The sequence below is a fragment of the Anolis carolinensis genome, chromosome 3 (genome assembly GCF_035594765.1).
Source record: "Anolis carolinensis isolate JA03-04 chromosome 3, rAnoCar3.1.pri, whole genome shotgun sequence".
NCBI classification, from domain to species: domain Eukaryota; kingdom Metazoa; phylum Chordata; class Lepidosauria; order Squamata; family Dactyloidae; genus Anolis; species Anolis carolinensis.
Window position 1 is genome coordinate 154,873,117 of NC_085843.1, and position 27,925 is coordinate 154,901,041.

The following is a 27,925-nucleotide window of genomic DNA, read 5'->3' on the forward strand; positions in this document are numbered from 1 at the left end:
CCTTTGAGGTTAGTATTGAACTCTGGGAAAGAAACCGCACAGTGCCAAGTCAGGGCCCGGAGAAGCACTTAGAACAGCCTTCACCATGAGCCACATTGCTCTCACATCTTGAAGACTCCTCTGCATTTTTTCCCATGACCAGTTCCTAAAACTTCTGCACTCTTTGCTAATGTCCTGACTATCAAAAAGGCGTGGGCTCAACAAAAAAAGATCAGACAGTATGCCTGGGTTCCCCCTTCACCTGCCTTAAAAACTACTTTCCTTTCCTGGCCTGTCTGCACTACACTGCAAAAGAATTCTCATTACTTTTGAGACAGACTACGTATGTATGAGGGCAGGACTCTATTAATATTCTATACTCAAGGCAGGACACCAACAAATAAATGGGTTTTCATTAGAACTGTACTGCATTCCCTTAATTATCAGGTATAGGTAGTTGTTCCTTCAAATGGAAGTGGCCAAATCCCCATACTTAAAAATCATTTTCCATATCTGTAGGTTTCAAATTCAAATAAACTGTGTTTCTCTGGTTTCTGGCTGGAATGCTATTAGGGAAACTTCTCACTGCCATTGAACCTGTAATAAACCTTTCTTTTGTCCAGCATGTATTAGTTTTCTTTCTTTTTAGAATTGTGTGGCCATTTGGTATGTCTCAAAGATTGTATCCCCCTCCCCCAAGTTAATCAGGGGAGATTTATCTTTACTGTAATGCGTCTGCAATGTGAATTCTTGGGCATTTGGGTCTCTACTGTTATAGGTGCAATCCTGTTCACAGTGGAACCTCTCATGTCTTTGTTTTGTTCTATGAAGGGAACCATTAAGATCAGCTTTCTTAACTGGGCTATTTCAGAAGCTTGTGCTTGATTAGCTGTTAGTTATTTTCCAAGTATCTTGGCAGAGAAAATTGTTTTAGTGCCTTGTAATAGATCTTGTCTAATGTTGGAAGTAAAGCAGGGTCAGCCCTGGTTAGTCTTTGGGTGGGAAACTTCTTAACAAATATCAGATGCTGTAAACTATATTTCCTAAGAAGAAACTGATGAAACCATCTCTGAATATGCCTTATCTTAGAGAACCCCGTGAAATTCAGGAAGTCTCCATAACTTGACAGATGACTTGAAGGTTCAGTCACATAAGGCAAACTTACATAAAACACGCAATAGTTGAAGGCTGGGTGTTCCTGCAGGACTTTAAATGTGTCTGTTTTCAGACATATGGATAGTGACATGGTTGGGATGTTCACATGAATCAGTTGTGTAGACTGCCCCCTCCCCAGGATGCACCTTATGCACATCCTGTAGCTAATCCCCATAATCTTTTGGTTTAATCCTCAAAAGGTTTCTTCTGCAAATATTCTGTGGCACTGTGCTTTGTGGCGTCTAACATCACACAGCTTTCATCCGTCCTGCCTTCCTGTTTAGTTTAACATTTGTGTAAAAAACAGTTCTCAAGACATGTAAAACTGGCTTAATACTCATGCACTCCACTGGGGAATTTTAATCTTCTTGATGGACTTTTGTCTTTTATAATGTATATAAAAGTAGACCTGCAGCATAGTCCATTCCACAGTATTGTCATCTGTACAGCTGTAGAAGATGGATTAAATTTAATACTTAGTCCCAGTGTCCGTATGCATTTATCTTCAAGTCTACTGTTGATTTATGGTGACCTCGTGGATTTCATGGGGTTTCCTTATGCAAGGAGTACTCAAAGGTGGTTTTGCCAGTTCCTTCTTCTTTAGATGGATAAAATATGTGGAACTGGCACAAGTGTTTGTATTTCCCTAACTCAAACCGGGAAAATGGAAGGAAAAAGATAGAGGGGCCAACCAAGGGCAATATAAATGGATGGTATCCTTGAAACGACTGGCTTGACCTTGAAGGAGCTGCGGGTGGCGACAGCCAACAGGGAGCTCTGGTGTGGGCTGGTCCATGAGGTCACGGAGAGTCGGAAGTGACTGAATGAATAAACAACAACAACGATTCAAGCCAATTTCAAATTGCTCTTCCTTTTTGAGATAGCAATGTCTGCCACAGGAAGATGCTTGTTGTCAAGTTCTCTTTTTCACTTTGCTACTGAAAGTCATTATAACTGTTTGCTAACCTTACAAGCTTGTTAGATGCAGGGAATGCTATGGATGTAGCAGATTTTGATTTCAATAAGGCCTTCGACAAGGTCCCCTATGACCTTCTTGCAAACAAATTAGTCAAATGTGGGCTAGGCAATGCCAATATTAAGTGTATCTGTAATTGGTTAAACGATCTAACACAAAGGGTGCTTACCAATGGTTTTACTTCATCCTGGAAAGAAGTGACTAGAGGAGTGCCACAGGGTTTGGTCCTGGGCCCATTACTGTTCAATATCTTTGTTAATGACTTGGATGAAAGTTTAGAGGTTGTGTTTATCAAGTTTACAATGACACCAAATTAGGTGTCAAATTAGGTGTCAAATAGCTAATATTCCAGAGGACAGGGTCAGAATTCAAAATGACTTTAACAGATTTAGAGACCTGGGTAAAAATTAACAAAGGAAATTTCAACAAGAACAAATGTAAGATACTACACTTAGGCCGAACAAATGAAATATACCGGTAAATATACATCACACTGGCAACGAAGGTCCGCATAGTCAAAGCAATGGTATTCCCCATAGTAACCTATGGATGCGAGAGCTGGACCATAAGGAAGGCTGAGCGAAGGAAGACAGACACTTTTGAACTCTGGTGCTGGAGGAAAATCCTGAGAGTGCCTTGGACTGCAAGAAGATCCAACCAGTCCATCCTCCAGGAAATAATGCCCGGCTGCTCAATGGAAGGATATTAGAGGCAAAGCTGAAGTATTTTGGCCACATCATGAGGAGACAGGAAAACTTGGAAAAGAGCACGATGCTGGGGAAAATGGAAGGAAAAAGGAAGAGAGGCCGACCAAGGGCAAGATGGATGGACGGTATCCTTGAAGTGACTGGCTTGACCTTGAAGGAACTGGGGGCTGTGATGGCTGACAGGGAGCTCTGGCGTGGACTGGTCCATGAGGTCATGAAGAGTCGGAGATGACTAAACGACTGAGCAGCAGCATACAGAATGGGTGGTGCTTGGCGAAAGAGAAAGATCTTTGAGTCTTAGTGGACAAGAAGTTGAACATGAACCAACAGTGTGATGAGCAGCTAAAAACACAAAGAGTCAGGATCGACTGAACAAATAAACAACAACAAAAATTATTAAATCAAATTAAAACAATGTAAAACAGATATGAAAATAAACATTACAGTATACAAGGTAGTCTTCAAGTTAAGTACAAGCAAACAAGAACAATATGGAAGGTCATGGAGAAAAATTATTGAAGAATATTTATTTATTTAAATTGTTTAAACCCCATTTTAGTGAATTTTACTTGAGCTATCAATTTCCCCTCTGGATCTATGTTGTAATGATTACTGGGAAGGGAGGTGGGCCAGAGGTTGATTGATATATAATAATAATAAATAATAATTGGGACTTTCAGTTTACAGGACCCATACCCAATGCAGTGGGCCCTTAGTATCAGCTGGGATTTGGTTCCAGGACTTTCATATATTTATATTTTAAAATTATTTTGAATATTTTCAAGCTATAGATGGTTGAATCTTTGGATACAAAATCCATGGATATGGAGGGCTGACTGTATATTGGTGGTGGATCAGGCTGTGTAAGAGCTACTGACTTTTTTTTGTCTGCTGCAGAGGTTTTTGAGGATTTTGGAGATCTGGCTGAGGTGCTTGGTGAATTTGATGCTGTGATAGAGGACTTCTCATCTCCCCTAAAGAAGCATCACTTCCAATATGAAGAGCACCTGGAGCGGATGAAGCGACGAAGCAGTGCCAGTGTCAGTGACTACAGTGGGATCAGTGACTCCGAAAGTAAGAAGCCCCATTGGCTAGTCTCTTCCTCATCTCCTTTAAAAATGATTCATTTTAAATGTACATTATTGGCACAACAAGTAAAAGAGTATAGCAAACATAATTTCCCTGTCTATGTATAAAATTTGGAATCCGCTGTTCAGTACTGTGGCTTCCTGGTGGTGTTTTACAAAAACGTACTTCTGTCTTTTGTCTCCCATAATAAGGTACAGTTTCCAATTATTTCAGTTGCAGATTGTGTTTGGTTTTTGGCTCTTCTTATGCCAGGCAAAACTGTGCTGTATAATAGAGTGAGCTTGTTCAAAGAAAATTTGGGATTGCTGACTACATTTAAAGGGTACTCACAGCAACATTTTATGTCAAGTCAATTATTAAATATCTTTTTTTTTCTATGCTGTCCTTTGGTTGTTTGTCTTTCTCATAACTGAATTCAAAGTATTGCTTTACCTTTAGCGTCTACATATATACATATCAGAAAAATTATTTGCCACCCAATTTGAACACTAGCAATACGGTATAACTCCTGTATCTCTGTGGGATATAGTCCAAGATCTACCCATCCCCACATGGATATCTGAAACATGGATATAGCAAACCCTATTTTCTGACTGTATTTGGGAGTGAGGCATACCATAGAAATATACTAGAAGACCTAGAGAGGGCTACAAACACTTCAGAGAAGGAATATTTTTAGGAGCATGGGTAAGTGAAAGTGTAGATGTTAAATCTGTGGATATTGTTCAGATTGTGCTGATAAGCAACTATAGTTTCATTGCCCAGAGAAGGGTTATTGTTTTAAGTGGCATATGCCATTATCTAGACAAGGGATACATACTATTTAAGTGGCAGTGTAATTTCTTTTGAAAATTAGCACGATTAATATTTCTTGTTTGCTTAAAATGTGCAGACTGAGCATGGGCAATGGTTTCTCTCTGAATTGCCCTTGCTACTCCTCTGGAAAGTGGGCTACTTACATTTGGTACATTTAATCTATGTGTTGGCTTCCTCTCCCATCCCCAAGGCTAGTACATCACACCCAGAGTGCTATATCTGCACAATCAATTTTTATTGTCATATGTTTATCTTGCATCACTTCTCCCTGTCCCTATGCCAGATAAAATATGTGCAGGTTGTTTGTTTTTGACATAGACCAATCTGTCATCTGACATTTTCTCTCTCTCTCTTACTTGTCTTTTCTTGGGAATGGTACTGATTGCTTAACTCTTCTCAGTTGCATGTCTCCCTTTCTTCCAAAGTTTTAAGAAAATCTTGCACCATATGTCCTCCCTCATAAAAACTTTCTCAATGCTGGTTTTAATAGAACTGAGGAAGTCTTGTCATGAACTAATTGGTCAAAATATGCTCCAAAATATTTGCCAAGGGAAGTTGCTTATTTGCACAACTTCTTGTGAGAGGAATGCTTCTTGAAGCTATTTTTATCTCTTTGAGACACAGGTTTCCCCACCCATCAGCAACAAAAACAGTTTTGTGTCTTTCATGCAGGCAAAATATTGAATAATTGTATATCTTATGTCATTGAAATTGTGGTTGAAAATACAGTCTTGTTTAAGCAGAAGGTATGTCTCAGAAAAGCTATATTTGCTACATTTCACTTTCCTCTTAAATTAGATCAAATACAACCTTTCTGTATTTCGATTCTAACTAAACTAAACAATTGTAGTCTCTGGAATTACAAGATGAGTGTGTTTTTATAAGTATTTGATTATATTTTCTGATTAGTGTCTTTGCCACTGCTCTTTAGCATTTTCCTCCTTTGCTTTCTTCAATGGCAGTATAAAAATGCAAAGCTCTTCTTTTCCAGTAAAGACCTTTTGTACTAAAAGCTGAAAGGAGCAGTAAGATTAATAGGGAGAGTCTTTATTTGAAAATAAATGCACAGATGCCATAACTTGGCCTACTTGATCTTTTAACATACTGTTTATAGTGAATGCAACTGGGCAAAATCAATTTCTGTTCAAATAGACTTCCTTTTTCTGTTAATCCAAGTTCTCTCCCCCTTGTCCCTTTAGTGAAACTGTGGTGCCAAATCCATGATCTCAGAGTTTCCTTGGTAACACTTATGCAAAATGCCACTGTGGGAGAAGCCAGGCTGCGAGGGGGCGCATGCTGGAAGCACCAATCTGCAGCAACTGCAGCTTGGAAAAACAACCTTACTTGATGGCATTCTGCCTGTAAACAACTTTTATTGAATAGAACAGTAGTCTTCCTTGCAAATACTTCCCTTTGCAAACTCGCATTAGCCTCTTCTGCCCTCTTTCTGCTTGGGCTACTTGCTGGCTAAGTGCTCTGCCTGCCTAAGGCGTAGCTTTTTCTCAGGATGGCTATTCAATAAGCATTAGTAATTTCATTAGGATGACTGGTAAGGAGACTAGATGCAAAACCTACTTTTCTCCTTCCTTCATGCTCACTCAGTGTTGTGTGTTTATTCCAGCTCCCAAGGGGCAAAACAGGTCAGTCCCTGACGTAACAGCATCCCTAGTGCAAGGAACTCCTCTGTCCTCTTGACTGTGATTCCTGTGGATCAAGTTGCTCATTTGTAAGAGCAGTGTAATATATTTGTAAATCCATGCTGCCTTCCTATAATGCAACCTTTGTTGGTTCAGTGTAGCTGTTCACAGTGTAAAAGAGTGGAGTGTATCCAGCAGAATATTATCAGTTTTCAGAGGAAGACAAACAATCTCTGAATACTCCTTGCTTAAGAAAACTGTATGAAATTCTATGGGGTTGTTGTAAGTTGACAAGTGACTTAGAGGCACACACTTCAAGTATTTATAGCAAATATTAGCATATTCTATAAAGGCAATATATGAGGTTTAATTGCACGTTCTTGCAGGAATAATCTTTCCACGTATGTGATTATTTTATTTATTATATCTTTAGCCAGACCTGGAAGTTCTGGCTAAATATTCTTATTTTCTCCTCAACTTCTTTTTTAATCCTTAAAGCAGCTACTATGCGTAGATTAAATTAATAATTACTGGCAGTCTAATTTTGGTCTGTCAAAGTTTGGTACCTTTTCTGGAAGTAGTCCTGGTGTTATGAAAATAATAGAAAAAATCCTGTAGTCTTGACTAGAATAGACACATTGAATCCATTAGATGTACAGTAGAGTCCCAGTTAACCGAGTCCCGGTTAACCGAGCCTCCATATTATCTGAGGCACCGCTGGGGGCGCCTCTCTCTCTCCTCTCGAGCGAAGGGAACTCAAGAGAAGGAGAGGGAGGAGTAAGCGCCCCATGATCGCTGCTGCAGCAGTGCTCATGGGGTGCTTCCCTGGCCAATCTCGGATAACCGAAGTGCTTGGATAATAGGGAGGCCCTATTATCCCTCCCGGCAATCCAGTTTAGGGAAGCAATGCTCACGGAGTGCTTCCCAAGGGGCGAGCCTTCGCAGAGCGAGGTCTCCCTGGATCTCCTTCGGCCAGGCCCTTGCTGGAGGAAAAAGTTTCCTCCAGCAATGGCCTGGCCGAGGAAAACCCGCAGCACTCTCTGAGAAGCGCACTTCGGATCTCCCTCGGCCAGGCCCTTGCTGGAGGAAACTCTTTCTTCCAGGAAGGGCCTGGCTGAGGGAGATGCGAGGTGTGCTCCGCGTTTCTCGGAGGAACAGGCCCTTGCTCCAGCAAGGGCCTGTCCCTCTGAGAAACGAGGAGCATGCCACGGGTTTTCCTCAGCCAGGCCATTGCTGGAGGAAACTTTTTCCTCCGGCAAGGGCCTGGCCGAGGGAGATCCGGGGAGATGTCTCTCGGCGAGGGCTCGCCCCTTGGGAAGTACCCCGTGAGCGTTACTTCCCTAATCCGGATTGCCAGGAGGGATAATAGGTCCTTCTTATTATCCAAGCACTTTGGTTTTCCGAGATTGGGCCTGCCCCTTTATCTCGGATAACCAGGACTCTACTGTATCTACTAGAAATGTGAGCAGTATTTATCCAATTTATTTCATTTGTGTTTCCATTTCATACTGTCCATTCGGATGTCACAAAACAGAAGACCCCCAATGAAGCAAAAACTAACTTGAAACGAAAGGCAGGTGGAGCTGGTATCAGCTCCAAGCCTGCCTTTTGGATCAATCAGCTGTAGGCCCTGCGAGACCTGGGTGTGTAGGCCCAAAGCCTGTATCCATAGGCTTAAAGCTCCCAGACCTATGGGTGCAGGCTTTGGGCCCCGCCTAGCCAGGCCTCGCAGGGCCTACACAGCCAATTGCTGAGTAAGGACCGCTCCTTATTTGGCAATGGAATTTGGCAATAGGCTGTAGGCCCGGCTAGGCACGACCCAAAGCCTGCACCTGTAGGCCCGGGAGCTTTGGGCCAATGGGTGCAGGCTTTGGGCCGTGCCTAGCCGTGACTTGCAGGGCCTACACAGCTGATTGCCAAGTAAGGAGCAGTCCTTACTTGGCCATTGGCTGGAACTTGCAGGGTCTGCAGCTGATTGCCGAGTAAGGATCGCTTCTTACCCAGCAATCAGCTGTAGGCCCTGCGAGGCCCAGTGAGGCATAGCCCAAAGCCTGTCCCTGTAGTTCCCGAAGCTTTGGGCCTATGGGTGCAGGCTTTGGCCATACGCACCCAACTCTGCGAGGCCTGGGCGTGTAGGCCGCGTAGCCTGAACCTGGGCTTGGCAGGGTGCGTAGGCCCAAAACCTGCAACCGTAGGCCCAACCTCCCAGGCCTATGGGTGCAGGCTTGGGCCTATGCACACAGGCCTGGCGGGGGCGGGGGGGGGGAGATTGGGGGTGGCTGTGTCATCCTGCACCTCCTCCCTCCCTTTGCCCAGCTCCTTACCGAGCGTTTGAGTGACGCTGGCGGGTGCTGTGACCTTGGCCAGCACCTTCCCCCCCCTCCGAAAAAACAAACAAACAAATGCCTGACCTCCTGATTTCAGGAAGTCAGACAAAAATGGATCAGGGCCTTGCTGAAAGCCGGGACACGAAACGGAACAAGATAAATCCCAAATGCACATGACTAGTATCTACAAGTTTACTCAGCATTCAACAAATGATTAAATGGGTCTAATGCACTGCAGAGTGACCAAAGGGATGCCAGCTGTTGTTAAAAACAAACTAACAGCAATGCTGTTATGAAGATCTCACACTTTCCCATGATGTGAACTTGTTACTAGGAAATGATGGGTCTTACCCCCAAATAAAGCATGTATTGCTGTTGATATCTTTTTAAGGTGATGGTGTTGGAGGGGGCATGGTTAAATAAATATCATGGACTGTGTTGGATATTGCCATAAATCATTCACCTATATCCCATGGGAATGGTTCTGGCTTAGAATTGCACAAAGGAAGAAATGTGGGGTCCTGTGGAGAAAAGTCTCTTCATCAAATGGATATCTAGAATAATTGAAATATATATAAGATAATATTCTCCTGATATACAGTAGATGCTTATTGAATGGATGTACCGTGTCAAGAGTCAGACGCCAATTAGCGAACAAAAATAGAGTTTATTCAGCAGATAAGCCAAAAAGTAATGTTAACACAGAAAAAACCTTGAAACACTTCACTATCAGTGCTTCAAGATCAGTTCAAACAAAAATATAATTCAGCAACACAAGCAGGTAAAAACAAAGCTAAACAAACTTAGTGCAAACTGCACTTTCTGAGTCCAAGCCCTGCCAGCCGGCTCTGTAGTTTTCAAAGGAACAGTTCCCAAAAGAAAACACCAAATTGGTCAGGAAACGAACAAACAAACTAAGAATGCAGTAGACTGCTTCCACAATGTGGATAAAGCCGAAGGCTCCAAAAGGATGGTGAAAAGACGTCATCCGGGATTCCAAGGTCAGGTCAGGAGATAACAGCGGTGTCCAAAGAGCAAGCCAGGAGTCAAAAGCCGATAGTAGTCATCAATCACAGGGCGAAGGCAGTAGCAAGGTCAAATTCCGATCCAAGGTCTGAAGAGGGTGCAGTCATCCAAAACAGGTCCACGATAAGACACAGCGAGAGCCAAGCTAGGTGATAACAGCAGATTCAAATCATAGTCCAAGTCCAGTCTTCATGGAAACACAGAGATCCCAATGGCGCCTCAGCAACACCTTGCCACACGCAAAGTGCAGTGGCCAAACATTCCCATTTTATTCCCCTTCCTCCTGGGTGACCAAACACTCACACCCAAACACCAGGTGTCCCAAATCTACTCAGAGTCTGAGCTCCACACAGCTAGAGCTCGTGGATCTGGAGTACCTAGCAATTCGTCGGAGTCCCAATCATCCTGCCCACACTTAGCCCCATGAACACTTAAAGAACCATCCTCCCTTCTCCAAGCATCCCAATTGGGATCAGCTCCTGCAGAAACCCCAGGTTCAGAAGTATCCATAGACCCCAAATCCCCAGACATCTCCGGTGGCTGTGCCCATTCAGTGTCCGCTTCCCCAGCCACCACCTGTTCCTCAGCATCCATCTCCCCATCTGAATCTTCCTCAGAAGATCCCCCATATAGCTCTCTAAGTCGCTTCCTGCGCAACTCCTCCAGTGAACCCTCATCACGAGGGTTTTTTCTTCCTCTTCAAATTCCATCCCCATCAACCATAATCCCCGAAGGCGCAGTCACAACACACCGCAAGTTTGCTTAATTCAACCACTTTTCACTTGAACAGCTGTGAAGCAGTTAGCATAGCAAAGTTTAATGGAATATCCCTTGGAAGCAGCAATCTACATCCTAAACACACAGAAGCAAATTTAATGATCATGCAACCCCACCATATGTAGTTACCATGTCTTGGACTATAACATTCCCCTAAGTACTTCTTCAGCATATATGAACAGCGGTGCCAGTTTGGGTCCAGTTAGCGCGCCAATTCTATGATCTTTTAAGAGCATTGGTCACTTACAGAGCAAATCAATATCTAATAGCACAACAGTATTTAGGCAGAATTGATTATGATGAATCTCTATGTGTTTGTTCTGACAGCTCCAAGAATATTTTTAACCTTGTCCAAGTTCTAATAGGCAGTCTCAAGCCGAAATCTGCCTTTGCTTTTCTCATTGTCATTCTCACAAACTTCTTTCATCAGTTTCCTCTGCCAATCACCATAAATAAGCATGTTTACTCTTTACTACACAACCTACATCCGTCACTCAGTATTCAGTGCCTTTCTTAGCACAGGAACAGCTTGGGAGTTGGCTCAGAAAAGGGATATGGAGAAATAGGTGGTTTTGTCAACCCCTTTTTTGGATTTTGGCTGACAATCAGAGACATCCATAAGGGTAAATGTGTTATATGTGTAGGGTAATTTATTTGCCAACAACAGACGTATTTTACAAACAGCAGAAGAAAGTGAAGTATGCACACAGTAACATTGTACATTGTGGTTGCACTTGCACAATACACAAAAATCACCTTTCATCAACATGTGTTTTAGAATGTTGTTTTTCTGCAAAGGGATTCTGTAAAGCTAGTTTAGTGTATCTTTGCATTTACACTGGGTGGATGTTGGCTTGCAGCCATCAGATTTGGCCCTGGGCAAGGTTGGGTACATTTAACTAGTTAAAAACAAAACAAAATACAGTACAGTTTTAAAAAACCTAGCTGGTATCAATCAAACCTAATATTGATTAGTTCTGAGTTGGTCTCTGCTGCTAGCCAGTTTATTTACTCTCCTCCTACTGTGTGCCAACAGCAGCTGAGAAAGACTGCCTAAATTAGTGATGGGCCAAAGGGTGATTTCCTCTTGCTTATATATCTCCTTGTACAATTATTATTTCTATGGAGAAAGAGCCTCACCCAATACCTGAAGGATCGCTCCTTCAGAGTCTGATTGAATACGCAGCTGCTTTGCTTCCACTGTTTCAGGGAGGCAGACTCAGCCAAGATCTGGAGGAACAGTTCTTGCAATTGCAGCCTGAGTCTGGTTGGCTAGAAAAAGTGAAGGAAAACCAGGGCAAACTCAGCTGGCACCTCAAAGAGCCCCTTTCCTCACTGAAAAAGGTAGGATAGAAGTAAAGCTGCCTGAGCCATGGCCTTGAGTTTGTCTGTTTTCTTTTTAGTTTTTTTAACAAAAAAAAAAAGATTGCTATTCTTGGAGCAAGCAGGAGCTTCAGGGAAAGAGAGGACATTCTCCATGAAAATTGATGGGGCAGATTTGCAGGTGGTGTCCCATCCCAGTTCTAGATAATCTAACTCCCCCACCTTTTTCTCTGATGCAATCAAAGGTTTATTGCCTACTTCTTTCTTATACGCTCCCACATTACATTATTTAAATACTGTGAAACACTGGGATTTTAAAAAGAGCTATTATGAAATGTACATGGGAAATGTATGGCATTTTGTTTACCTTGGTAAAATAAAATCATGCTACATGCTGAAATCATCATACTAGTTTTTCTGGGTTTCTCCTGGCTAGGAATCACATCCCAACAGCAGCTTCTTCTATTGCTGAAAAAAGAGAAAGCAGCAGATTTCAAGTGGATAAGCATATCCTCTTGAAGGGAAACTATATATGATTTTGGATAAGAAATTAACATTTGCATGGTCTAGCCAATTTTACTAATACCACATAGGTCACACCTAAGAAATTTTCCATTCGGAAGTACTTCTCTTATGCTAGCAAGACTGGTGTTCATGTCTGTTTTCCTCTGTATAAGTATATCAGAATTTCCTATTTGACTGTGTTACTGTAGTCTAGTTGTGGCATGAATTTCAAGGATCTGTAGTTGTAATTGGACCAAAGACAGCATTTCTGGTGCTGTAAAAAGAAGGCTCCTTTAGGGATGCTATGCTGAACTACTGACTCTTGCAATTCTGAAAAGACTTTTCAGCTCAAACAGAAAACCCTGCCTGATGCCTGAAGTTTGAAAATGGAAGTCTGTACACTCTGCAGAGCACACATTGGATGCCAAGTTCTACATACAGGATTTAGGTGGTTTCTTCTATAGTTGTAGCATGATTTTTAACAACCTGTAGTTATAACTGGACCATAACCTTGTCAGGGTGTGAATTTCAGTAACTATAGAAAGGAGCATAGCATCAACATGAACAAAAAACTGAGAACTGAGAAATAATCTTTCTAGTTTTGCTGAGGCTTCCTCTTTGATAACCATATAGGATTTTAAACTATAATTTTAAAAATCCAATTAAATAATATACATGCCAAAAAAAATTAAGGAGCTTTCCTACCCTTAAAAAGTCCTTAGATTAACAGGGATTTCTGTTGCTCAGAGTAACATAAGTACTGTATACCCAAAGCAAAGGCTTTGATTATACTTCCTACTCATAGTACAGTTACTCACAATGTACTAACTTCGTTCTTATATGCCTTTCATATAGAAAGCTATAGTTCACTGTACTAAATTTACAAAGCAAGACTGCTTTTTCAGTATTATAGAGGCTCAACATATATATTCAGAGAGCCAGTGTGATGTGGTGGTTTGAACACTGGACTAGGACACCACGGTTCAATTTTTCACTCAGACATGGAAACTCACCAAGTGACCTTGGGCAAGTCACACTTTCTCGACCCGGGAGGAATACAAAGGCAAATGCCCTCTAAACAAATCTTGTCAAGAAAGTCCCATCATAAGTTTGCCTTGAGGTCATTATATATTGGAAATGATTTGAAGTCAGACAAGCAAAACATTCTATATTCTCCAACAAAAACATCCAGCACAAAACTCTTAAATTAATCCAAGAAATCTGATTATATACTTTAGTACATTAATAGACTCTTAGGCCCCTTCCACTGTGCTATATCCCAGGATCATCTGATTTCAAATGGATTATATGAGTCTCCACTTTCAGATAATCTGGCATAAGAAGATAATCTGGGATCAGATCCTGGGATATAGGGGCAGTGTGGAAGGGGCCTTAGTTTTAATTAACAGTAGTAGGATGATTTTATTATCACCAATTGCTGCTGTTGGGAATGGCCATTCTGTTTCTTTTTAGTCCTGTAGAGAAAGGATTGGTTGGAATTTGGTATATGTTGTACAGGAGCTGGCAAGAGGAAAGTGTAAATTTTAATCTTTGATTTAATAACTAAACCCCTAGGTATTTTGGAACAAAAAGATAAAAAGTACAAGGAGCTCAATCATTTTGTGAGAAATGACCCCATTTCTGCCTTTCAGTGTTTTGAGCTCACTAGGGTGGTAATAAATGTAATTAACAATTTGGGAAGTCATGCAGTATAGAAAAATCACCCATTCACCCACAACAGTAGTTGCCTGAAAAGGTTTCCTATGATAGATAAGTTACTTTAATTAAAAGAAAATGAGTAAGGAATCCAGGATTGTGTTCATAGCCAGACTTCTCATGAGGCAGTGTGAAAACTTTCATCCTGCCCCACAGGCAGAAAATGGGAAGGAGTGATGGATTGTAGCTGGAGGCATACCTTCCAAAAGCCAGTCAATGAAAGCAGCACCTGAGAAAGCCCCAACACCCATACTCCTGTTGTTCATTTGTTGGACCACATGCTCATTAATTGCCCAACATACCTGACAGTACGTAATATATCAGCTATTGACCATTGTCATGATCTACTTACTGGTTGCTCCTGTACTTAGCAGTGATGTTTATTTGCTGCTGTTATGTGCCTTCAGATTGTTTCTGATTTATATAGTGACCCTCAACCAAACTTATCTTCAGGTGTTCTTGGCAAGATGTGCTCAGAACAGGTTTGCCATTTGTGTCTTACACTATTGAAAGATTATGATTTTCCCAGTGGGTTTCCATGGTTTAATGGGCACTTGAACTCTAGTCTTCTGGAATCCATCACACACCTTATTGCCTCTTGCTGTTACTGTGGGGAGCATTTTAAAAACCTGCCCAGGTTTCTTAATCTAAAGACTAATTGTACCAGAAATACAGGGCAATTTTCACTGGCTGTCTTCTACAGCATTATTCCAATGAGTCAGATCATGGTTTGACTGGATGTGTAACATGGAGATGTAGGGCTTCTTCGAGAATAAATAATATTTTTTATGAAAAATAGTTGGATGGTGATTAATTCCCTTTTCTATTGTGAAGAGAAAGCCTTTGGTGTAGCTGTATTATTCCCTCCCCCACTGCCATCACTGACTTGTATGTTATTTAAAATTCTGTCCTGTATTTAAATAGAGCTCTTGAGGTTTGACTGAAGTCTGAAATAGAAATAACTAGAGCTAACCATGAATTATTTTGCTTGCCAAGGTAAGCATGCATCCTTCTCTACTCCAAACCCCTCATTAGAGACGTTTTGCCTGAACTCCAAAAGACCAAATCTACACAGGAATATGAATTCCCATTCAATGAGCTATTCCCTTAACAATAATTGTTGCTTAATTCTTTGCAATTTTTGAACCTCTTCATTTGCATGGGTGCAGGGAAAAGACATGGTGGGACCACTTGAGGGCCCCTATTGTCACACTTGTGCCAGCCTTGACACATAGGTTCAAGAGCCTTTGGGAGTAAATGGAGCTCAGCAGCTTTTGTGAGCTCTGGATTTCATCCTTGATCTCTTCATGGTTTCAGATGCAGATGTCCCAGGAGTACTGTGTAATAGAATATAATTTTGACTGCAAACCTGTGAGGCATTATAGTTTGAGAAGATCTTATTGGCAGGATTGCTAATTTGCTAATAATCCAGAATCATAAATGTGCTGTGTATGGAGAATAGTATTTTTCAATAGTAGTCGGTGTTTGGGAATCAGAAATCTGCCAATACTTATGAACTTTTCTCAAGCTTATGGAGTGTGATGTCCATCAGAGCATGAAAGAGGTGACAACATTACAGATGAAGGACATCCAGAAATAGATCTGAAATCATAATTTAAGCAGAGTGAATGGACATACTGTATTCTTAAAGTTGTCTGTTAGCTGTGAGTACTGTGTAATATGTAAGGGTTCTTTGAGTATCTACTACAGGAGGAATGACAGATTTCATTCAAGATGTTCTCATATATGTGGAAATGTAACAAATATTCTAAGGATATTCAGTCTCTAATGGTTTCTCATCCAAAAGATGTTAAATCCTAGAATGTTATCCTTGGATGTTGCAGTGCTCAGCAAAATGAGTTGCAGGTAATAGTGTGGCATATAGGCAAGTCACTGAGGATAAGGAAACAATATCTTTGCCCCCAAGGTAAGGAGGTGATAGTTCTTCTATCGCCTTTATAAATGGCAATTGCCAGCTTGCCTAATGATAAATATGTAACTTCCTTCATTACTATAATATTGTGAAAATATAGCAAATCAATACTCCACTGTCAAATAATGTTTACTATTCAAATAGATGCTGTAGCATCCAGAGGAAGAGTTTATTTTTTATTCTCAGACATTCATTACACCTGGTGGGAGATTGCTTTGTTTCAAACACATGGAATGTTATTGCCAAGTCCTCTCTCTGCCTTATTTCATCAATACTATACCAAATAAATAAAATCCTATATGCTCTGCTGCTGCACATGCACCACTATCAAAGAGGCAGAGGGCAGCTGGCAGAGAACCAGGCAGATGGAAGGAACATAAGACCACAGCACAAAAGCCAAGTAGCATTAAATCATGAGAGGTGCAGCTCTTCATTCTACCATTTTCAGTGAATTTCTGCAATTGTTCTGAAAAGTCTTGATTTTTTGCTGTTTTTCTGAGACATTGTTTTGTCAATCTGAGTGCCAAAATGCAGCCTCAATGATAATTTTATTTTTTCAGTAATTCTGAAAGTTCACTGACCTTGCTATGCAGAACCAGAGCACTCTGAAACATGCCTGTACTATACCTTCCCAGTACAGACTGAATATCTTAGGTGACATTAGCAAGCCGTTGTTGTAAATCTGTGCCGTTTTAGTCCATTAATGCCAAGAAAAATTAACAACACATGTATGGTTTCCAAGTAGTTGTCATTTAAACTATCAGACTTTACAACAATACTAGAATGGTATAAATAAGTGGTATATTTTGTTCTAGGTGGACAAGCAGGGACATGTTCTACTGCAGCAACAGACTTGTTCTATTTCTGATTCTAAATATTTGATATGCTTTGTTGCAGGTGCAGATTCGCTCTGCAGAAACAGTTTCAGCTTCAGTGATGAAAAACTAAACTCTCCAACGTTGTCCACTCCAACTGTCTCTGCTCCAAAAACAGCTGCTCAAAAAGGTGATAATTTAGCAAGATTACCCTCTTAACACCCAGTGACATAAGTGTTTTCCTAAGAGGCTGTCCTGTCCTCATGCACACAAGATAGCTGTGGGATTGTTGTAACACTTTTTCTATTATCCAGGGAGGCAAATTCATCTTATGATTGGCCATTTCAAATATTCTGTTGTGCCCAGATCCTAGAGACACTAGGTGCTTCCTTGGCCCGGGGATTTGCAGGAAAGTTGAGTTTATGCAAGGTCTTTACTCAGGCATCTGTGATCCACATATGGATAGAAATGTTGAATGATTGAAATGAGAATATAACAACATATTTCTGAGACAGAAGGGTCACATTCATGCATACTTTGTCCTAAGTAACTTTGTGCATGGCGCAAGTGCCATATTATGAATAGGTTATAGCTCTGATTGGCTCTGTATAAACACTGGACCTACATTTCAAGGTACGTCTGCATCCATCATCATTACCTGTTTGGTGGCAGCTTTGTGTTATTTCTATGAAATTGATAAATTACTCATTGTGTATAGATTTGTGATAAACTGTGACACAATCTCTTATTTTAAGGGGAAAGGAGCAGCATAGGAATTCTGCATTTCCCCAAAACCTGTTCTTTCCATTTGAATCAAGTCATACTTTTTTTCCTTTTCCTTGAAAGTCAAAGTCAGTTCAGATATACATTAATTTTTCTGAGGTAACTAGAAAAGACACAGCTTTATTGGATTTGAGAGAACTGTTGAAAGAACTGTTTTCCTAAGTAAATTAGATATAGGAAGAGAAGTGCAGTAAATGGTTGTTTTTCATGAGATATTATTGTAGTTGTAAGAATCTTCATTTTTAGCAGTCCTTCATTTTTGTTAAATGGGCAGATTAAGCCATTCTTGCTCTTGTGTTCATTTTTTCAGCAAAGCTTGGCGACACGAAAGAACTAGAAGACTTTATCGCTGATCTTGATAAGACCTTAGCAAGTAAGTAGGACGAATGTTCTGGACTAATTTATTATGTGTGTCTGTGAAGATCTAACTGTAGTTATACCTTGCTGGATCCTTTCCATTTGAGACAAAGAAGCAGAACATGCATATTCATTGCTGACAATGCTGGCTGGGTGAGTGAGTAGGAGAAATGTGAACCAGAAAGCTTTATGAACTAGTCCTTACTAGTATAATTTTTCATAGTGGCTTTGGGTCAATAATCTAAAATCTTGGATATGATTAATGTGTTTCACTTCTGTAAGTACCTTGGCATTCTTCCCTGTTCTGGTTAAAAAGTGTAGTGTTTAAAGCAGCTTGCCTGAAAAGTGGCACTGGAGTACATGACGGCATCACATTAATATTTGTCCTATCTGAATGTTCATACAGGTATGTGAGACATGCCGGTTTGACACAGTACATGCTCCTGGAAGGATAAAGTTGAACCTTGCCTGATACCTTCTCCATCAATCATTATTTGACGTGACAGAGGCCAATATTCTCATCTCCCAAGCATGCTACCAGACATCTCTACTTACATGTTTCAGCAGTTACAACTGTTGTCTTTTCCCCAGATTCAAATAACAGATGTCCCAACCCTGTACTTTTTCATAAAATAATAGCTTAATATTAATTTAAAAGTGCTTTTATGAAAAGATTTTGTAATTTTATATAATTAACTTTAATGCTGTTGATTACAATATATTTTTGTATACAAATAAAAACCTGAACTGGAATTTTAAACTAAATATATCTTTATAAAAAAGTCTGTCAGCTATTTTACACTTGCACTCATACTTTCCTCCAAGAACACAGATCCATTCTGGTGCCTATAGTGCATCCTATGTGCTTCTACTTTTATACTTTGAACACATGGCGCTTGCCAGAAAAAAAGAAAGAAAAAAAGATGTCTTCCATCATCACAGTATTTGTCTTGCACAATTCTTCATCTCCTCTCCCAGTTCTCTCTTCCACTGATGAGAGGTGTACTTATCTGATATGACAGACGTGGTCGACAGTGTCATAGCTGTGACAACAAGGCTTCTACTAAATGTCAAAACAATTAGAACACTCTGTAGGCATCAACACAGAGATGTCTGGCTTCAAATGCATTTGGGATTGTGTTTCGTTGTAGTGATTCCTTTTCTCTAATCTCTTTTAGGCTTCTCCAGATGTTCACAGACCAATAGAGCCTCCTCCCACAGGTTTTAGCACTTGCCGCTGAGTATTTGACTCAGGGAAAAAATGCCTCCTGTCCTCTAGAATACAGCTAGCATTGAGGTAATTTCTCTGGGTCAGATTTGGCACTTTCACCTTCTCTTGCTTAAAATAAATATCCCGACATCACAGAGAAATCAAGAAACAAGATGCCTGTTAGAGCATAAGATCAGGAATAACTCTAAGATCAAGCATTTTCCATCTCATTAGAGCTCTCTCTGTCTCCATGTGTGACCAATCTATGCTTTTCTTTATTTTCTGTGTCACATATAGCAGCAAAATGTAAACCACCTGCTGCACTTACTGTATAATGTTTGATATTTTCAGTAACCTGAAGCTGAAATGAAGGAAATGGGCAAAAGTTGCAGTTACTCCTGCTCCTCCTTATACACACTGATCAAGACAAGCCAGTACTCGTAAATAAGGAAAGAAAAATTGAGTGCAAACCTTATTTGTTTAAAATGACATAACTCGTTTAGAAAACAACAAAGTCCCTGCATTAGTTCCTAACCATTAGGGTCAATTATTGCAGTAATACTGAGATTTCTACTTCTGGGTTTAGGCACATGAATCTTAGTATCTTGTGAAGATAATCCAAAACTATTATGCAAGCATCATGAACCTTCTATCTTTTTGTGTCTCAAATTTAAATCTATATTGAAAGATAGCTCCTTTATGACCCATTCACTGATACCTGAAAACCACTATCTTCCAGAGTTGATGCAATGCTAGCAAGTGAGGGAAGGGAAGGAGAGCTTCCCATCCCATTTGTGGTCACTATCTCAGGGAAGGATGGTCTCCTTCTGCCACTCTATAAACTCAAGGCCCACCACATAATAACAGAATAGCTTCTATTATTTTTCTCAAGGGCTCATCAAATGAATATTGGGGAGAACTCAATTGCAGATAGCCACCCATTGTCACAGAACTGGGCAGGCGCCATTTCACTGGTTAGAATCACAATTCCTGGGAGCCACTTTACCAAAGGAGTAACTCAAGACCGGAGGGCTGCATTCTTTCAGACCTTAGAAAGACCACCTATTTCCCACTAGGAAATTAATTTTCATAGTTCACTTCTGTGGTTAGTAAGAAGTTACACACATGCACACACACACACACACACAAAGCTTTATTTGTGTGGGATTTGTGAAGTCATCCATTCATCCAGTTTCATGGATGGGAATTTTTTTGCCTCGTTGTTTCCATTCCCCCATTTTAATCAATGTAGGCTTTCATTTCAGTTAGGACAAGGACAGCTATTACTACTGAGGGGTTTTGTGCAGAAGGAAGCAATCTTTCTGAGATAAAAATATTAAGATGTTCAATGAACTTTGAAAGCCAAAACAGTCTCCTGTTCTACTTCTATCTCTCTTATAAGGAATATAGATGTTTCATCAGAACCATATTCCATTCAAGGCAGTACAATGAAAAGGCTGCATCCTCACTTGGATGTGGAAGGGAGTAATTCAGTCATGCAGTTACCCTGTTATCTTTGCAGGAGGGCTTTATTATTAGGTTCCTCTAAACATGTAGAATTGTAGGTGATTAACATTTGGCTCTATTTAGAAGACATGTTTCATACTGCTTCTAGCTCTTATCAAATTGTCACCAGAAGCCTTACATAAAACATACATTAATTTTGTACTCCTTGATGTTGTATGACCTACCAACCTTACACTGAAGTTTTTAAAACTAAAAAAACAAATCTAAACCATTTACATATAAATATGACCATGCTTTAAACAATTCTATAAATGTCTGTTTAGAAGCAAGTCCCACTGAGTTTAATGGGATATATGCCCAACAAATATGTGTAAAAAGCTGCATGCCTTCAATTTTTAGTTGCTCTTTTCAACAACTTAACTTCCAGAAAGTCTAAAATATAACTCCAGTCTGGATTGATGAACATGAGAATGCATTTTCCACTATAAAGATCACTATGAAGTATTGTTCTTTACCTACAAAGAAATCCTTATTTATTCATTTAAATGTAAAAATTGGGAAAACAGGCTCTCGTTGTTCACACAAGTCTTTGGGTCCAGTAGATGTGCTATTTAAAGAAGTACATAATTGCTTGCCAATGTTTCAGAGCAGGGACAAGACCAGAAAACTATCAGGCTCACATTGTGTTTTATCAAGTGAAAGTTAAAAAAGAAGCAATAATGAACATGCTAAAAAGCTATGTTAAGACAGAAACCCAAAAATAGGATTGTGCAGATTTTTGACAGTTGACTGTTTTGTTTTATTGACTGATTACTTTAGCATGCTAAATAGCTGAAGTTCCCTTGGAAGAATACAAGAGTACTGTTGTACTGCTCACAATAAATTAATCATAAAACAGAAACAACCATATAGAATTAATACTCTTCAGCACCTAATCAAACCAAAGTAATATCAAATAAATATGGTCATCTGATGCCAAGAAAGCCATAACATAGACAGATGCCAGCTAGATTTTTCTGGGGTGCATATTTTAGAAGCAGAGATCTATCATTATAAAATCCATCACTTACAATCTCATCAGACAGGCTGATTTGCCCAACATATGCCACTTGCTCTACACTTTTGACATGGAGCCCATTATACAATGCCTTTTAGGGAAGAATGGAGTATCAAAAGCCACCAAAAAGTCCAAGAGAACAAGTAGGGTTACATTCCTTCCTTCCATTGTCCAGCCAAGGCAGTGTTTTTTCAAACCTAGTCTTCCGTTTCAGGTTCAAACAAATCTAGAACCAGGTAGGAACTGTGCAGTCCTCTAAAAAAATGAACCTTAGCTCCTATGGTGGCACGTAGTCAAGCAACATTTGGAGGGTAGCACAATGCAAAAAATTGCTTTTAAACAATTGCTAGAACTATATGTCCTTTCAGTGATAGGTCACCAAAGTGAATTATAATGGGGGTTCCAGAATAGAGGACTACCATGAGCACATGTGATGGCAACACTCTGCTGGTTGCTGGTGGAAGTTGCTGGTTTCTTCTCCCTGGTTCTGGCATTCACAGTTCTGTCTCCTGTGGCACAATGAAGCTTCACAGCATCAGGCATACCCTACAGCAGTGGTTCTCTCAACCTGTGCGTCCCCAGGTATTTTGGCCTACAACTCCCAGAAATCCCAGCCAGTTTAGCAACTGTTAGGATTTCTGGGAGTTGAAGGCCAAAACATCTGGGGACCCACAGGTTGAGAATCAGTACTCTACAGCTAAGTAGTAGCTGAGTGAAGGATGCCATAGGAGCTACAGGTTTGCAGCTAAGAGAAAAGAACAATCACCTTAGATCTGTCCCTACATGGAATAACACTACCAAGCAATGTTGAACTACCGTAGTTGTTATAGAATCAGACGCTTCGAAGAGAGCCAAAAAGTCATTCATTCCAACCCCTTACCATGCAGAAAAACACAATCAAAGCACCCCTGACAGATGGTTACCCAGTAACATGTTCTTTTTAACCTTCTAAGCTCTAACAGGCGACAAGATATTTCTGCAACAGGACTTCAAATTGGCTTGAAGAAATTGGCTAATTTGAAAGACTAGCTTGACCCTTAGGTTCACCGAAATCAAAACAATACTACAAGCATTTTTGGTATATGGGAATGAGTGTTGAGCATGGACATTACAATAGACTCCTATTGTACAATAGAGCATTGGTATCTATACAGGCAATTATTGTTGTCACATTATGCTATGTGTATTGTATTTATTTATTTATACTGCACTTTTTCTCTCTACAAACGAGACTCAAAGCGGCTTACAGTAAAACCTATCCATGCAGTGTTTTTCAAACTATCTGTTTGTGGGAAATGTCATTTGGATGATGTACCTGGGATTCTTCTTTTTGGCAGACTCCTTTTCTAAGCACAAGATGTTTTTTCACATGAGGAAATACTGTGTTATTCTTTACTCCTTTACCATGTGATTACATATGGAGATTGACTCTTAGGCTTTTCTAACACAACTGAAGGCTAGTTCCTTGAAGGAAATAATGTTTTTCTTTTATTAGTGCTAAGTTTGCCAGAAGCTATTGAATGGGAAAGGGTCTTTTATACCACATACCCTTTAAAAGGCAGGACATTCTTAAACCACTGCAGTCTAAAAGCAGCCAACTATGCCACAAGCAAAACACTATTTGGCAATTGTGGGATTCTATCATTCCTTAACAGTGTGTTTGTGTCACAGGATGATTGCCAATTCAAGAGCGGCACTTTTACCCTATTACTCCGTTGGCGCCACAGAGACTAACTTCTCCCTTGAATGGAGAAGTTTGCCTTGATAAGCATATTCTCATCCAGTCATTTCCCAAGATGTAGGCAAAAGAAAAAAAAACTAACACATATTGTATGTAGGAGACACAGTCATTTTTTTTTCTTCTCAGAACACGGTTAGTAACTAGGTAGACATCCATAGCATAGCAGTTAGAGGAGCTAAGCAACACCCTTCAGTCTTGAGATGACTAAAGTAAACCATCATAGCAGCCTACATCTTAGCAGTCACCTCTCGCATTTGTGCTCACAATCTGTCCCAGAGAGTAACCACAAAGATTGCTGCATAAGGTGAGTTTAAATACTTCCTCAACTCAAGGCACCCTACTGGTATACTATTTAAAGAGTGTTTATTTTTTTACAGAATAAGGATATGCCAGTCCTTCTTCCCTGCTTCCCCTCCCTCCCTCCCCCAAAAAGGTGCACTTGCAATTTCTGAAATTGCTTTCTATCTAGGATAGTCTGAAATAATGTTGTGGCACTCTTATTGTTGCTGGTTTCTTTTTAAAAAAAATAGCAACATTAGAAATGAACAATTTTATCACTTTGAAAATAATTACATGAAAAATATGTCAGTCTTTATTTCAAACCCCGTGGATAGGTATTCAGTGCAAAGCTTAATATCTAGGACTCTACAGCAATTTATCAGAAAGCTTTGATTAGTGATCTTCAGACTAAGCTCTTAATCCAAAAAGTGTAGTGGGCACATGTTAATTCAGAAGTACAAATAATACAATGGCAGTTGGTTATATTTTCTCTCTCTCCCTCCTTTGCCTCCTTCCCCTTTAATATGTTCTTTCTATGTAATCTGATGGAGGATATATTTAAATATATCTTGAACTTTATGTAATAATACCAGAAATCACTGTAAACTTTACATATTTTTTTAGTTATTTAGATTTTCTTTTATATGTTTACTACTTTCACTTTTTGGGTTATTAAGCTGTGAAAAAACCATTTTTCCTGTATATCAACTACATAGCTTTTGCTTCTTTTGTATTTTGAATTATCTGTATTGATGTTTTTGAAATTTTCTTAAACTTTTTGTACTTAATCTTACTTTTTTACCTTTTATCTTTTATTTGTATTCACTATTTCTATTTTTTATTTTTTTCTTATCCTTTTCATTTTCAATATTTACCTCCCTTTTGTTATTTTTTTTACTTTTTTTACTTTTTGTCCTCTTATTTTTGGAACATTTTTTGAGAGACAATAAGATCAAGAGCAAATACAATGGAGATGGAAAAGATAAAAGAAGAATGTTAAGAGAAATAGCCATTAAAACATGAGATTGAAATCAGAAAAATTCTGGAAGAGATTCAAGCAATGAGAAGTCAAATAACCCAGACAGGAGCAGAAATTAAAAAACAAGCTAAAGACAAAACTGAAAGAAGTAAAACAACCACTTATACAGATGAGCACAGATATAAAATCAAATATCAAATACAAGAATTAGAAGAAAGAACAATAAAGCTGGAAAATTATTCTGGACAAATAGGTAAAAACAAGAACACCTAATATATTCATTTGCATTAATGGAAGCAAATTAAGCTTAAGTTTTAGAGACATAAAAGAAAAAATATGAAGATATAGATAAACGGATGGTCAACATTTTAGCAAACTTCATGAGATGAGAGGAGGACAACCTTGAAAATAAACTAGATCATGTGTATAGAAATCATTCAAAATTTGCAATTCAAAGAAATCTACCTAGAGATGTCATTGTCCATTTCATAAGAAGACATACAAGAGACTAAATTCTACAAAAGCAATATAAAGCAGACTTGAAAACTGAAGATCAAAAAGTGAATATTTGGAAAGATACATCAATGAAAACATTACAAAAAAGAAAGGAATACGATTTTCTTGCAAATAAACTAAAAAAACCCAAGTAATTTTGTTCCGATGGGAAAAGTTATAAGGCATATTTCTGCACTTTAAAGAAAGTAGATATGTAATAGATGCAATGGCAAAGGCAAAAGAATTTTACAAATGAAACAGATTTGAGTTCTATAAACCATTAGATGTAAGAAGAGAAAAAATGCAAAATCAGAGAAAAGAGGCGGGAGGAAGGCAAAAGGACGAAGACTTAATTGATGGAGAGAAAGAGAAAAAGAAAAAATGGATAGTATATGTTTTTAGAATGACAGAAGTGGGAAAATTGGTTATGACAGACAGGGAGAAAATACATACAAACTTTATTATGAAGACAAAACCGTCTTAGAACTGTGGGAAGAAGGATGGGGGGAAACGTTCTTATAGAAGGCTTTATAATTTGAGTTTTGCTTGTTAGAATTTTTAGATGAATGTTCTTGTTGTGCTAGAAGGAAGACTGGGAGAACGCTTCATTTGAAAGGAGGGACATTGTCATATACGAATGTCTTCAACGGGATGGAGAGTCACTATAATGGGACAGCTGGGAGGAGGGAGTAGTATAATGGGAAACAATTTCTGTATGGATAATAGGAGACATTTTTCCAAAGAGTATCTGTGTGTGTGTGTGTACATTGTTAATTATGCAAATTGAAAATTGAACATATTTGCTTAAATGTTCCTCCAATGGAAGTACATTTGCTCCTTGTTCTGTGAATTGGACTTGGTTGTCATGAACATAACACAATCCTCCTAAAATGTTATTGATCCTAGTAGTGCTTTATTTGAGAGACCGCATCTCCTCCTATCACCCATGAGCTCTGAAATCATCAGGAGAGGCCCTCCACTGTCACAAGTAATCTTGGTGGGAACGAGGGAGAGCCTTTTTGGTGGTGGCCCCGCAGCTCTGGAACTCCCTCCCCAAAGAGGTATGCTCAGCCCCCTCATTATTGGCCTTTTGCTCTGAAGTGTAGACCTTTTTATGGAAGCAGGCTTCCCCAATAACACACAAGACTAGTCACCTTAGTCAGATAAGGCCCCAAGGCTCATATAGCCAGAGTTATGGTGCTCTGAAATGTTCAACTTATGTTTTAATGTTATAATAACCTCAGTGGCCGGAGTTGTAGAGTTTTTTAAACTGACAATGATATATGTGTTGTTATGCTTACTGGCAACAAAGGTCTGCATAGTTAAAGCAATGGTATTCCCCGGTAACCTATGGATGCGAGAGCTGGACCATAAGGAAGGCTGAGTGAAGGAAGATAGACGCTTTTGTTGGAGGAAAATTCTGAGAGTGCCTTGGACCACAAGAACATTCTGAGTGTGCCTTGGACCAGTCCATACTCCAGGAAATAATGCCCAACTGCTCACTGGAGGGAAGGTTATTAGAGGCAAAAATGAAGTACTTTGGCCACACAATGAGAAGACAGGAAAGCTTGGAGAAGAGAATGATGCTGGGGGAAAAGGAAGGAAAAAGGAAGAGAGGCCGACCAAGGGCAAGATGGATGGATGGTATGTGACAGGCTTGACCTTGAAGGAGCTGGGGGTGGTGACAGCCGACGGATTACTGGTGTGGGCTGGTTCATGAGATCACAAAGAGTCGGAAGCAACTGAAAGAATAAACAATAATATGTTTATTTATATTTCATAATTTGGGTTTATACAATGTGTGTTTTACTATTCATATGTTGGGTTGTGGGATGAGGGGTTTTGTATTATGTATTATGTACCAATTGCAGTCTTATGTACGCCAATTTGAGTCCCAGTCATGGGAGAAAAGCAGGATAAAAGTCAATTATTATTATTATTATTATTATTATTATTATTATTATTATTATTAATAATGGATTGTCGATGTAGCAATCCCAGGTGATAGCAGGATTGAGGAGAAACAACTGGAAAAGCTGACACGATATGAGGATTTAAAGATCCAATTACAAAGACTCTGGCACAAGCCAGTCAAGGTGGTCCCAGTGGTGATCGGCACACTGGGTGCAGTGCCTAAAGACCTTGGCCTGCCAGCTGCAGAAGGCCACCTTACTGGAATGTGCGCCCATTATTCGCCGATACATCACACAGTCCTAGACACTTGGGAAGTGTCCGACGTGTGATCCAATACAGCAGCCAGAGGACTGTCTGCTGTGGACTCATCTTGTTGTGTTTCAAGTAATAATAATAATAATAATAATAATAATAATAATAATAATAATTCAATTTCTCCAAAGAGACTCCTGTATTTACATTCCACATGTATAAAACAAAATACAAGAAACATAATACATGTGCTAAAAGAAGATACAGGTAAATGACCGCTTATTTTAATCAAAGGGATCTTGGATTTGCAACTTATTCCAAAAGCAATAATAATTCTTTGACATTCATTACAGGTATACGTCAGCTCTGAGTTATAAAATGTCTCTGTGAAGATTATGGCTTTAAAAATATTTGAACTGGGATTCTGGGCAACGCCACACTCAGACTATGAAGTGGATCATTTAAAAATGAAACATCTGTTTTAGCACTTTCTGGCATGCTTCCTGGATCTGGAGAGGTACTTTTATAATAGACGAAACATGATGAGTTTAAATGTGAATTCCATGCTACTTACAGAGTGTTTGGAAAACAGATAAAATGCTTGAAATATC

The 27,925-nt window shown here is 39.6% G+C and overlaps 1 protein-coding gene across 4 annotated transcripts in view; it reads left to right on the plus strand.

Moving 5' to 3' along the window:
- Nucleotides 1-27,925, plus strand: part of rgcc (regulator of cell cycle) — a 30,535-nt gene extending 2,610 nt beyond the window's left edge. Inside the window, exons 2-6 of one of the 4 annotated variants that reach the window (XR_010004419.1) lie at nucleotides 3,715-3,891; nucleotides 16,863-16,970; nucleotides 17,874-17,936; nucleotides 19,099-26,792; nucleotides 27,668-27,925. Coding sequence is in view for 2 of the 4 variants with exons in the window: in XM_062975603.1 (XP_062831673.1) it covers nucleotides 3,715-3,891; nucleotides 16,863-16,970; nucleotides 17,874-17,936; nucleotides 19,099-19,148 (398 nt within the window). In the remaining 2 variants the exon portion in view is untranslated. Of the gene's footprint in view, nucleotides 1-3,714; nucleotides 3,892-16,862; nucleotides 16,971-17,873; nucleotides 17,937-18,326; nucleotides 18,686-19,098 lie in introns of those variants that run through there. The other 3 variants (XR_010004420.1, XM_062975603.1, XM_003218638.4) reach the window with 3 other exon arrangements.